General features: G+C 40.9%; 1 protein-coding gene and 1 long non-coding RNA gene across 2 annotated transcripts in view; one reads left to right on the top strand and one right to left on the bottom strand.

The window, feature by feature from the left end:
• Positions 1 to 8,510, bottom strand: part of LOC119646179 — an 84,899-nt gene extending 76,389 nt beyond the window's left edge. Inside the window, exon 1 of the long non-coding RNA XR_005248698.1 lies at positions 8,372 to 8,510. This is a non-coding gene — a long non-coding RNA (uncharacterized LOC119646179). The remainder of the gene's footprint in view (positions 1 to 8,371) is intronic.
• Positions 8,511 to 8,762: 252 nt separating this feature from the next.
• LOC119646605 (zinc finger protein GLIS2 homolog) lies at positions 8,763 to 10,229 on the top strand. Its single transcript, XM_038047105.1, has 2 exons — positions 8,763 to 9,215; positions 9,281 to 10,229. Exons 1-2 carry the CDS (start codon positions 8,866 to 8,868, stop codon positions 10,143 to 10,145), a joined length of 1,215 nt encoding a protein of 404 aa, XP_037903033.1. The 5' UTR covers positions 8,763 to 8,865; the 3' UTR covers positions 10,146 to 10,229.
• Positions 10,230 to 12,321: the final 2,092 nt, after the last annotated feature.

Genomic DNA, 12,321 nt, shown 5'->3' with positions numbered 1-12,321 from the left:
GCCATCTATTTGTTCGCATTCGCAACCTAAGCGAGGGGTCCGTGGACCAGGAAAGAGGGAGTAAGTTGCCTCCCATTTGGTCCAGTCCAGCATTAAGTTGATGCGGACTTAGGACCCCATCATTCCTAAAACGAATTTTTTATGTGTTTTATTGGTCGGATTATTTGCTAGTTATTCTCGTTTTAGGTTATGAAGATTGTAATAAGTTACAGTAACATTTATAATGGCAGCCTTTTTAAGCTGCTGTTAGGAACTGTCGGGTTCTAGTGATGCATTGCACTCGATTCCCACATTTAATGGAATATCCCGGATTCGTTTGCGTATTATCGAATTTCTGTTAGTGAATGTGATGCTACCCGCTGCAGCTGGAGTACATTACTGATGCGTCCATAGGCGGTGCATTCACATAGAAAATGTTCTATGGTTTCTGTTTCCTCAATACAGGATGGACAGGTATCATCTCGAAGAATCCCAATTCTGAACATGCCGATATGCCCAGCTAGTGTGCTAAGGCCAGTCAGAATAACCACAATACTTTTGCAAGTGTGCTTGCTTTTCGGCAGGATAAACTTTACAGTATGTTTGTTTGGTTCTGAAGGAAAAGTTTGTTGTATTAAGCAGCATTAAGGCTCTGCCACCTGCCATTTTTGGAAGCTTCTTCCCAGTTTTTGATAGCGGCATTAGCCAATGTTACTAACACTCTAATTGATGGCTCCGGTCCCGATTTGGGAGAAATCGAGTCCTCTTTTGCTAGGGCATCCATTTCCTTATACACTACAATGACCTGAGTAGTTCCACCGTATTGAATCTAGAAATATAGTTTAATCTGGTTTTTTGATCCAAGGACTGCTCAACGCCCTCAGTGCGGCTGGAATATCGCTACAAATGGCGAGAGAACCTTTCAACCACCTAGGTTGCATACACTTCAGCCTGAAAGACCATTGCATATTGTCCCAAAAGAAAAGCCCACTTATCGATTTTATTCGAAAGGTAGACTCCTGTCCCAGAACTCTGTGCTGTTTTTGAACCCCCGGTGTAGAAGACAGTATTTTTCTGCTTCGTCCCAGTTTTCTCTATGTTCCAGGGTAACTTTATATCTCCTCAGATCAGATATAGATTCGAGAATCAGAAGGTATTACCAAAACTAGATTTAGTTCTCCCAATAACTCCACCAATGCTCTGTGCCCTCCATATCCATTTTTCCCCCATAGATCTAATCGAGTGGGTCTATGAGCTTCTCTCATTGCAGCACTTTGAACATATATCCAAGGGCTGCAAATTGAGTAATGCATTTAGAGCTGCACTGAGTATCGGGCTCAGACATATCCAGTTCTTTGCAGTGCGTCTAGTTTGCTGGGAAAACTTCTTGGCTTAACCCACCACATTACGGATGCATAAGTGAACATCGGCCGACACATATATTCACATTTCTACATGAGACCTAAGTCCCCATGTTGAAACAAAGGCACAGCCCATAAACTATAAGAATTCGTTTCTTCTTTACCGCTATATGTTTGCTCCAGAGAAGCTTCTTGTCTAGAATAACTTCCAGGTATTTCACTTCTTCGTGGAGTTGAAGGGTTGTACTCCTCACCTCTAGATTGCAAAGACCATTTAGTTGCCTCGTTTTTAAGGTTTTGTGTAAAACAAAATGTTATTAAAATCGGTTTGCTGTTTGTCTATCTGTCCAGACGGACAGACGTCTGTCACACGCATTATCTTTATCTCGGAAACAATTATAAAAATTGGAACCAAATTTGGTGGAAAGGTGGAAACCGTGAAGGCTCACGCAAACAGTAAGTTACATTATTCTACGTCGAATTTAAGGGGGTTCCCATACATGCAAAAAGAGGATGTACATTTTTTTACCAAATATGGTCATGTGGGATATCAAGTTAAAGGTCTCGGTTAGTACTTTCCGAAGCCGATCTTAATTTTGACAATTGGTGGAAAGGTGTGGAGTTCGGGGATCGAAAGTAATCATTTCTTTAACGAAGCCATTCTCAGAAACTACCCAACCGAAAAACCTAAAAAAAGTCAATAGACTGCCACTATATGGTGCCTAGGCTGCGAAATACTCTCCCATCAAATTAATAATAGTATATTACTATAATGTTCACTAATTGGCTGCAGAACCCTCCTTAAGTTCATCCTAGAACAATGAAGCAACATGCAGCAATATAGGCTATACATAGAGCATGATCCTATCAAGTTTGGTGGAAATCACACTATTACTAACAAAGTAATTATAGGATAAAATTGCCGCTTCTTTGCAAATTCAAGACTTTGAATGTCAATATCACACGAAAGTGGATATTCTCACATAATATATGCATATATTACGTGCTAGGTACTAATGGGACAAAGGCCCACTCAAATGACTTTATAAAAAAATACACAAAACCTTTTATACGTGAAGCGCCCAGCTTTCAGCTTCTTGAATTTTTATAAATAATACCATTGCGGTTTTATTTGTATTTACTGAAAGCCCAGAAGTGGCGGTAGCACACCTAGTTGGGGGCCTTTCTTTGTTTCTGTTGTAGGTAGGTAGCGATCAGCACCTACTTCAGCACACAACAATCATCGCGTTAGCATAGCATAGAAACAATTAAAGTTTCATCAAGACCATGCTCTCGGGCGAGATTACAAAGGGTTTGGAAAGGCGGAGTCAAAAAACTTTCCACGTTGATGAGCATGTTGGTTGAATAATCATCTTTTTAAGCCTTAGGCACGTAGCCCAGAGAAAAAATACAAGAAAAATATTTCTTAGAAGCTATAGATACCATCAAATGCAGCTGCTTTGAAGTGTTTAAAGGATAGTACATCAGCTCTTGCCTTTTCATTGGTAATAGCCACTCTCGCATCGTCCCAATTCCCCTTGCAACATCACCGTGTTGAAAGGTTTGCAGCAACCGCCAAATTTCTCCCTATCAAATCTACCTCTTGTTCTCTTGAATATTGTACCTCCAAGAGAATCTGTACAGATTTAACTCTGGATTTCGTTAAAGGTGCATTTGGTTTTCGAAGAGAGTCCAACTTGGCCAACCCATCCCTTTTAAGGACTCTGTACAACCTAGAAATTTTCCTTGAGTCTTACTTCGAACCCTTTACAAGCCTCTTATATTCATGCTGTGGGTTCCGGAAGATTAACCAGTTTTCATTCTTATTACTTTTAAAAGCACGATTCGGAAGTCCTCTGGTTGACTTCCTCAGTCTTTGCAGTTCTCGATTCCACCAAGAAACCGTTTCACCTTTTATGCCGCGGGAAACAGTGCAACCCTTTTCAGAGCACTTTAAAAGTATGAGATTCAGAATTTCCAATTGATTTTCTACCGCCAAAGGAGCACTTTGTTGCCGAGAAATTCATTAAACTCTTTTCCTAGGACTCTGTCTATGTATTACAGACTGTTAGCCCTAATTCGATGGGGGCAGAGCCGGCGTCATCAACAACACCGCAATGTACTACAGGCAACAGTTTCAGTACTCGCCGAAGCACTCTTCATCGTCCAACTGAATTCTCCCTTGAAGTTCGGTTCAAGTTAGAAAGATCGTGAATAAAATTTTCGAAAGGAAAGAGCATTTTACTATGACTCTGAATCGTATAACATCAGTTGATACGACAAGCGGATGTAACATGCGAATAAGGACTGTTCTTCCGAATAGAATCGAAAATATCTTTATCATCAAGACGCCCAAGCGGGTAAAGCCGTTGGTCTTTATGGTTCCCTGCAAAACTTTTCTGTGCAGCTCCTGCCGTTTCTGCAGAGCTACTAGTTCCACTCATTTGTAAAAGCGAAGAAAAGCAGCCTTCTTTGTTGGGACAACTGGAGGCGTATTTGGTTCTTTCTGCTATCGCGAAGGTGCTAGCTCAAATCATCCGATAAAGAGCAGGTTTCCACCCCGGGTTCGTCTCTACCGACCATATTAACACCATTTGGATAATTGAGGAGCGTTGGGTGAAGTTAAAATCATCGCTGTAACTGCCTCTTATTGATTTCAACGAGGCTTTCGACAGAGTCAAAAGGGTGTGAATCTGGGATGCTATGCGTGGGAGCGGCATTCTAGAGAAACTAATAACTATTATCAGACTGAGATACAATATAACAAAGTAAAATGTCACGTGTAACATCCAGGTAAAATCTAAGATAAATTTGAAGTCTAAAATGATATCCGCAAGGATTGCATTCTGTCGCCGATACTTCTCCTTCTCGTTATTGATACTCTGGCTGGAAGACGTGGAGGGGTTTAATGGACTTTGTCATCTTTCCTCAGACAATTCGACTACGTTGATGCCACCTACGTGCTCTCTCATCGAATAACGAGCAATGACCAAATGATTCTAAATTTGGAGAAGACAAATATAGTCGGCCTGAAAATACTCAACAACCAAATCTAGATTATCAGCCTGCGGGTCGTTGCTCTGATCCTACTTGCATCAATGGATAAAACATTAAAGGGGATGATTTAGCAACACGGAACTTGATGCCGCCCGGTGCGTAATAGTGCTAAATCCCTTGTTTTGTTGTGTTAACACGAACATCCAATTGAAACTGTTTCGCGCCAATCTTACTTCTAGATTGCTATATGGGAGTATCCATATGGGAGGTGGCCACCACTACTACTCGGACTTTCATCAAAATGTTTGCGTCAAATTAGGGTACTTTGACTTGATTGGCGTACAGGTCACATGCACGTGGACGTGTTAATCAAAAGGGATAAATGGAAATGGATGGATCACACATTGAGAAAGAGCAGCCTCTACCATGCAGCAAAACCTACTACCCCTACGTGACCGGAGAGTGGATCACCGCGATATTATCTTGAAGCAAATTTTTTGTAACTACCAACTAGGAATATTTGCGTTTGTCCTTGTACTTTTCCGTTGATCTAAGCTTATTACTGGTGCAGCATTAAGTGGAATGATAATGAATCATTGAAAATCAAATAAATAAAAAAGTGACAAGTTATTGCTGAAATTGCATTTCTCGGGGAAGAACAAAGTAAGCGCACTGAACTTTAAGTATCTCTAGACTGGCATATATAGTACGTTCGGAATATTACCATGGACGAAGACCAATCTGGAAAACGTCCAGCGGCATATACGGTCTACTACGTCTAAATTCCGAATGAATTTTTCAAATCTTACCATGGAGCAGATGAACCTGCCTCTTTACATCGAAGGCAGGAGTGTGGTGCGGCACAACATCACCGCCAAGTCAACTTTCTACGAGGTTATTTTTGCATCAAAGTGCAAGCGAGTCCCCATAGCGTTGGCACCGGGAGACGCTGTAATCACTTTGGTTTGCCGGCCGTGATTCAGTAGGCGAATGCTCCAAAGGCCTAATCAGGGCGATCAGACCCGAGTCTGCACGGGGACTCATCTGAAGTGGCAAATTGGTCACGAAACCTTACCAGGGGTATACTGGTACCATGGGAATTGGAAAAGCCCCTGGACTCACATACTTCGGGTGAACTAGTGTTGTATGTGAGGACAGCTCGGTTATTTGCGGTTGGCCCCCCTAGTGGGAGTTTCATGGTGGTTGTGGTTATGCTCAAGCGAGAAGAGACCTTCGGGCCTCGACGTAGTGTTGCGTATCAACACGGGTGCCGTACTCCATAGTTCGGTAGAGATTTAGGTAATTCTTGCATCCACCAGTATGAATGCTAAGCCATGCACTTGGTATAGACTGGTACCGTTATTGCTTGTCTCAGCGGGGCTCTGATTGTGGTCACAAAATCAATCCGCGTCTTAAGAGGACCATAGGAGTTAAGTCTCACGACAGGTGCCTACGTAAAACACCATGGGCTTCACTGTCCTCTAAGTGGGGTCAGGTCAAGGCAAGATAATGCACGGTAAACACGTGAATTACCTCTGTCATCTATTTGTCGATTTGCATCTGTCGAACAGATGACCGTGTTCTGAGGAGCTCTTTGCTAAAATGGAAGGAGTTTTATGCGCCATTCAAGATGGCGTGGTCACCACCCGAGCTTATAAAATGCTGATTATGAACTATCAGTCACTGGCGGGGAAAGTCAATGCAATTTGGCATCTCGAAAAGGTAGTTGTAGTCCCCATAATATTGTTAGTTACAGGTATTGTACTCCAATCCCTCCGGGCTTCCCTTGATATCCTGGGACTCTCAGACAGTCCGGTTCAAGCCAGGCAGAAATATACCTTTCCACATACGTGTTCGATATTGCAAGGACGACAGATTGTCTCACTCGTAGGATCGTCTGAGCAGATTGTAACGAAGGGTATTTTGGGACCTAGATACAATGTGCGCCGTAAATTTCTTCAGATATTTCGGTTGAGTTTTTAAAAATTGGTCCTTGAAACAATTGACTCCTTTCGCACTCCGCCTCTTTGTAACCAATTTTTTCACCCATCTTTTAGGTGTATGGGGACTCCTCCTTAAGGTCAACGTTTGTTATCGACAAAACCTACCACTGAAATCTAGGCGGAAATATCAGACGGCTTTCGTAACCAAGGGGAACGGCTCAGCGACAGTATGAATGTGACGCCATTTCCGGCAATCACCAGAGACAAAATGCTGGAGATCTTAGGTGGAATAATCGGCTGTAAAACCCCGGGCTTAGACGACACACCAAATAGTTCACTGAGTACTGCGACCCAGGTGGACCTTCCTACTATAGATCCATATTTCTTTTGGTACCATAGAGAAAATGTTAAACTAGGTAATTTACGATGCATCACTCCCAGCTGTCGACAGCCAACGAGAACTTTTAGATAGACAACTAGGGTCCCGTAAAGCCAAATCAAGCGATGATACCATCAAATTGGTTGTTGGCTTGGCCAAAAATGCAATTCACGGAAAGAGTAGTAGCAGTAAATATTGCGTGATTGTGACCCTGAATGTGAAAAATGCATTGAGTTCGGCCAGTCAGAACCTTATACGAAAGTCTCTGGCAACGGTTGATGTTCGCACCTATCTGGCTGCAATTGCCCATAGCTACTTGCGAAAACGGACGCACTGGTATGACATCGGTGATGGAAACCAGGGCTGTGCTGGGCGTACTACTGTAGAACATCATGCACAATGATATACCTAATATTCCAATTCCGGAAGAAGCTATTGGGTGACGCCGACGACATTGCACGGGTTGTTGTTGCAAAGCATCAAGAAGATGCTGAGTTGTATTCAAGTGAAGCAATCAGTGCTGCTAAGCCTTAGTAAAGAGAGCACTGGGCTTATACAATATTTGCAGAGGAAATTTGCACGGAATACTTGCAGGCTACTTATAGCCGCGGTGATGAGTTTTATTCTGCTGTGAGCAGTCCAAGTTTGGGGAATAAAGCTGCATGACCTATAATTAGATGGCAACAGCGTTGGGACCAACCAAAAAGCTTGTTGGACACCCAAAAAAAAAGTTTTTTTTACGCAAACCCTTAAAAATGAGAAACCCTTAATGTGTACTCACGAAAGAACGAGAAGGAAAACTCACTCTACAAAGTGGGATGAAAATTATAAGCTAAAGAAGCCAAGTGAACATGAAAGTATGTTTTCTTACGGCATTTCTGTTGCTGTCTAAAGTACCTCTGTCTACAGAGTTTCCAACCTTTAAAGGTTGATTTCAAGTTATTCCTGTTTGTCATCTTATTTAGTACAAGGAGAGTTTTTAACGTCCTAGGTACATATAGGGATCGTCCGTTCTAGAATGTTGTGCGGCGCGTGAAATTTGTTACGTAGCTATTTCCTGGTAAATTAATAGGATGCAGTCAGGGAAATTCCAAAAATCAGCTACATCAGGAGAAACCCAGCCATGCCCCTACCTTTAAATTTTCTAATGGAGTACGCGAGAAATTAATAATTTAAACTATTACAGATATATTTGCCAAAATAAACTGAAAATTGAAGTGCTAACTCGAGTAACCGCTCGAAGAACGGTGGCATCAAGACTGTTTTGAATGATGAACAAACAAGTTCGGATCGAAAATAGTACCAATAGATTAGATACAGCAAACGTTCCAAATTACTTTGAATATTTATATCTATTGGAACTATACTTTGAATTCAAAATCATCTAAGTTTATTCTTTTGGTGCTTTCATGAACAACCCTTCAAGGATCAATGGGATCCTTTGTAGATTAAGCCAAGCCAGCCTAGCGCACACATACAACACAATAAACCTTACATCAGGACTTACATAAGAGAGTTATTCTCTACTTTACCAAGCGAAGCTCAGAGTTACGAAACCTGTAAAAGCAAACCTATTGATGGTCTAAACCAATGAATCGGAATGGATGCTTAAACTTGCACGAATTTCTTAACATTTTATGAAAAACCATGTACCCCGACGTTTAGCGAGGGTAGATAAAAAATAATTGAAATATTTTCAACGTCCAACTCACCGCTGCATGTGGGAGCTGAATCATTTTTGCAAGTCCCAAAAGACTAACGAGCAGATAATGTCCACAAAAAATATTGCACTGAATTAAAAATACTATCAAGATCACATCATCATAAAATTCCCTAGTCCAAATTACCCATATCCACGCTATAAGCGCTAGTATAACTGCTTCATCATATATGTAAGCCGGGAACAAACTCCACGCGAAGTAATCTTGTGGGGGGAGTGTACTGTATTTCAACAGCTTGACGCTCGAAATTCATTGAACACGAATTTCTTGATAAGAAATATGGAATATTTCGCGCACACTGTATATGTACGTTCCGCGACTATCGTTATCACTACTATCAGTTGCAGGCATTTTTCCTTTAAAAAAGATACTATTGCATACTTGAGGTTTAGTTCTTATTAGACCGCCGTACAATTAACGTCGCAAAATTCGGACAATTAATCGGTTAAAAGTCAGAAGTCGGTCAAGTCCAAAGGACAGTAAAAATGGAGTTTCTGAGTTACAACGCTTATAGGCGGCCTTATACATTAACCCCGCCTTGGAGTGAATATCCTCCGTTTATTGGATTATCTAAGTACGAAGGACACTATCAATTTATACAGGATGACTACCCGCAGTTTCCAACGCCGCCGCACTCTACATCACCCCCAACTTTATATCTGGATCCATCACACAGCGAAAAAGATAGAGACATTTCGTCTGCAGCTCCAGAATCATCAAGGACTACTTCGGTAATCATGCGTGTGGCTGATAAGTCTATTGTTGAAGTACGACCGAAATCCACAAACATTGAAGTTGAAGAAGAATTTGTTTGCCGTTGGCTGAATTGCTCAAAGTAAGACTCAGATATAGTGAAAGTAATTATTTGCACATAATTAACAATGCTTTGTTTAATTTCAGAATGTTTGATACGTTGGAAAGTCTTGCTGCGCACGTTACGCAAACCCACGCCGTTGCTTCTGGAGATGGACTTTACTACTGCAAATGGGAGGGTTGCTCGCGCATGGAGCGTGGCTTTAACGCGCGTTATAAAATGCTAGTCCATGTCAGAACGCATACCAAAGAAAAACCTCATCAGTGCCCCCAGTGCGAAAAGAGCTTCTCGCGGGCGGAAAACCTAAAAATACATACGAGATCTCATTCGGGTGAAAAACCCTACGTTTGCCCAGTGGAAGGGTGTACAAAAGCATATTCAAACTCGTCAGATCGTTTCAAGCACACAAGAACTCATCTTACGGAGAAACCCTACGTCTGCAAAGTACCAGGATGTCAAAAGCGCTACACAGACCCCTCATCACTCCGCAAACACGTGAAAACCTTCAAGCATACAAGTCTCATAGAAGAGAACAAAGCCAAGGCGCAGTCAGGTGATCATCTCGTGGACCAGACACCTCCTAAGGAGACGGGAGCATACCGTATATCGCGAGATTCCGAAGAAGCCCAACCCAGAATTCCGTATCCCGAATTCACGAGTCGACTGATCGAAAGGACCCCACCGTGCAGTTGCAGCTATGAATGCCTAAACAGCTATCAGCACCCGGAAATGTACAAGTTGGATGGCTACTATGACGGTGTCTTTTTGTCATACGATCGTCGCTTCCATATAAGTGACGATGCGGTCTCACCTGCCCCACCAGCTCCTTATTGGGGAGTGCAATCAAAAATTGTCGATACGCATTGCATGATGGAACCAATGGATTTGGATATGGACATGGACGTTCCGTTGGATCTCAGTGTGCACCGCCATACAACGGGGCACAGATAACAGTTGGGTTTTAGATATAAGTGATTGTGCTAAGTAATATTATGAGATACACCGGGACTACTTAAGTAAATTATTTATATTTTAGATTGTGTGCTTTTTGTAATGAAACATTTGTGCTGTTCCTGAAAAGCTAGCGTAAAACTTTTATGTGTGATAAGTTTTGTGATTTTTTTATTATTGTCAAATACAAACTTTATAAGAAGCTTATTTCATTTGTTTCAATCAAGTCGAGAAAGTTTGTAATACATTCTGTGATGATGACATGCGGGATGGGCAATCTCGAAAAAACCGGTTCTACTGATAACAATGGAAATTCTCAATTATTCAGTGAAAATCCATTTTAATGACTCCCAAATCCCAGCTCCCCGGACAAAGTTCTAGTTCGCAATAAAACAAATAAATTGTGAAATGAGTTCGTCGGGAAAACCGGTTTTTGGTTATTGGTGCAGTCTTTTGACATTGCGTTTTCTTTGCCCATGGCCCTTCCTTTTACGAAGTTGAGCGCCTTGGATATATGCTCGTAATCCAAAGTGTCTGGCTCCACTCTAGTTTCTATAACGGAGGAAGAGCTCATTTTGACTGTCCAATACTCAGTCGTACAAAAAAAAGGACTTGCAAACGGGAAGCTCGGCGCTTCATATATGAAAAGTTTTGTGTATTTCATATGTGACAATATTTCATTAGACCACGATTCCATTTATACGTAGCTAATAGGTCATAGTTATTGTCATGACTGAATGTCGGATACCAGCCAAATCAGGTGTAATAATCTCTGGCAAGCACAATGCTTCCCACATTGCATCCTACAGTGTACTGTAGTGCCTTGAATGAAGTGCTGTAACACACTTCAAGGCTTTGATCCAATATGGATGGTTGCGTCAACGATTATTATTATTTTTAATAGGTTATAGTATATATGAATTTAATATGTCAGACTGCTACCTGTGGTTGCTTTGAATTTAGACGAAACTGCCAATTTGACCTATCACAGCTTTGTTATTAATACGATTCGCTTCAAACCTCCCAATATGACTGACCTGTTTTTGAAAATTTTTGCAATCCTATAATGAGGCATTGCGGTTAAATTCAAAATTTTTTACCATGACTAACTTTTTTGGACAAAAATCGATATGAGATGTATTCTAAGGTTTGAATTTTATATAGAGGCATCCCTATGATTTTTTTTTTTTTTCAAATTTTCGAATAGAGTAGTTTTTAAAAATAGATCCCGCCTCACTTCAAATGTGTGCTTTTCGGCCCCTCACTCCGCTACTTTTGACAAATGTTAAATCTGTTTCATAAAGTACTAATCGAGGCGTTTCGTTTGATACCACACAGGGCCATATTCGGAGAATAAAAATGTTCACCCATTTTTCGAGGACATCCCCATAAATATGTGGAATTTTATAGTTTGCATATGGCTACAAAATTTCCAGAAAAGTGCGTGTAAAAGACGAACCGATAGAACGACTGATAGACCGACAGTAAACCGATTTTAATGAGGTTTTATTTTTAATTTTAGTTTTATTTAAAAGTTAAACAATGCTGTTAATCAATATATTTCATATACAAAATCATCTGATATTGATTGCAGAGTCCATTTTTAGTTACCCGCACGCATTTTGTTTTCCTGGTTCTCTTTATCCCAACTTCCTACATATTTCCCCTACTCCCTACCTAAATCCACAATTATTCAATTTGACCCTCTTTCCAACAATTTGCCTGTATATTAACTTTCTGTTTGCCCACGCCCTAAATCCAGGAGTCCCATAAAAAATATTTGTTTATTTTTCTAATTGGTATTATATTACTGCCAGCTTTGTGGTGTGGTGTGTTATTCAAACCTCGAGAAGTCGATAGATGGTTGCGATACTTGGTAATCAGCTGGTTGCCGGTGAAAGCTTAGGAGAAAGCACTTTACGTGAGCTTCCAGTAACTAATTAACGAAAAGCTCCTTTTGTAAAAAGTCAATGATCAGCTGACGTCTCATTTATTAGCCGTTTGAGTGTATATGAGACCTAGAAACTGCATAGAGGCAACTTAGATTTCCACTTTCATTCCCGTACTCACCCCTTTATACATATAATAACTAATGTCAAAACTAATGCTGGAATCAAGAGGTACTAATCAAGACCTTCCATTTGATACACCAAATTATATATTTGGTGAAAAAGTT

Source organism: Hermetia illucens, chromosome 1 (genome assembly GCF_905115235.1).
Source record: "Hermetia illucens chromosome 1, iHerIll2.2.curated.20191125, whole genome shotgun sequence".
NCBI classification, from domain to species: domain Eukaryota; kingdom Metazoa; phylum Arthropoda; class Insecta; order Diptera; family Stratiomyidae; genus Hermetia; species Hermetia illucens.
The sequence above is the reverse complement of the archived record's forward strand: the minus strand, read 5'-3'. Positions and strand labels throughout refer to the sequence as shown.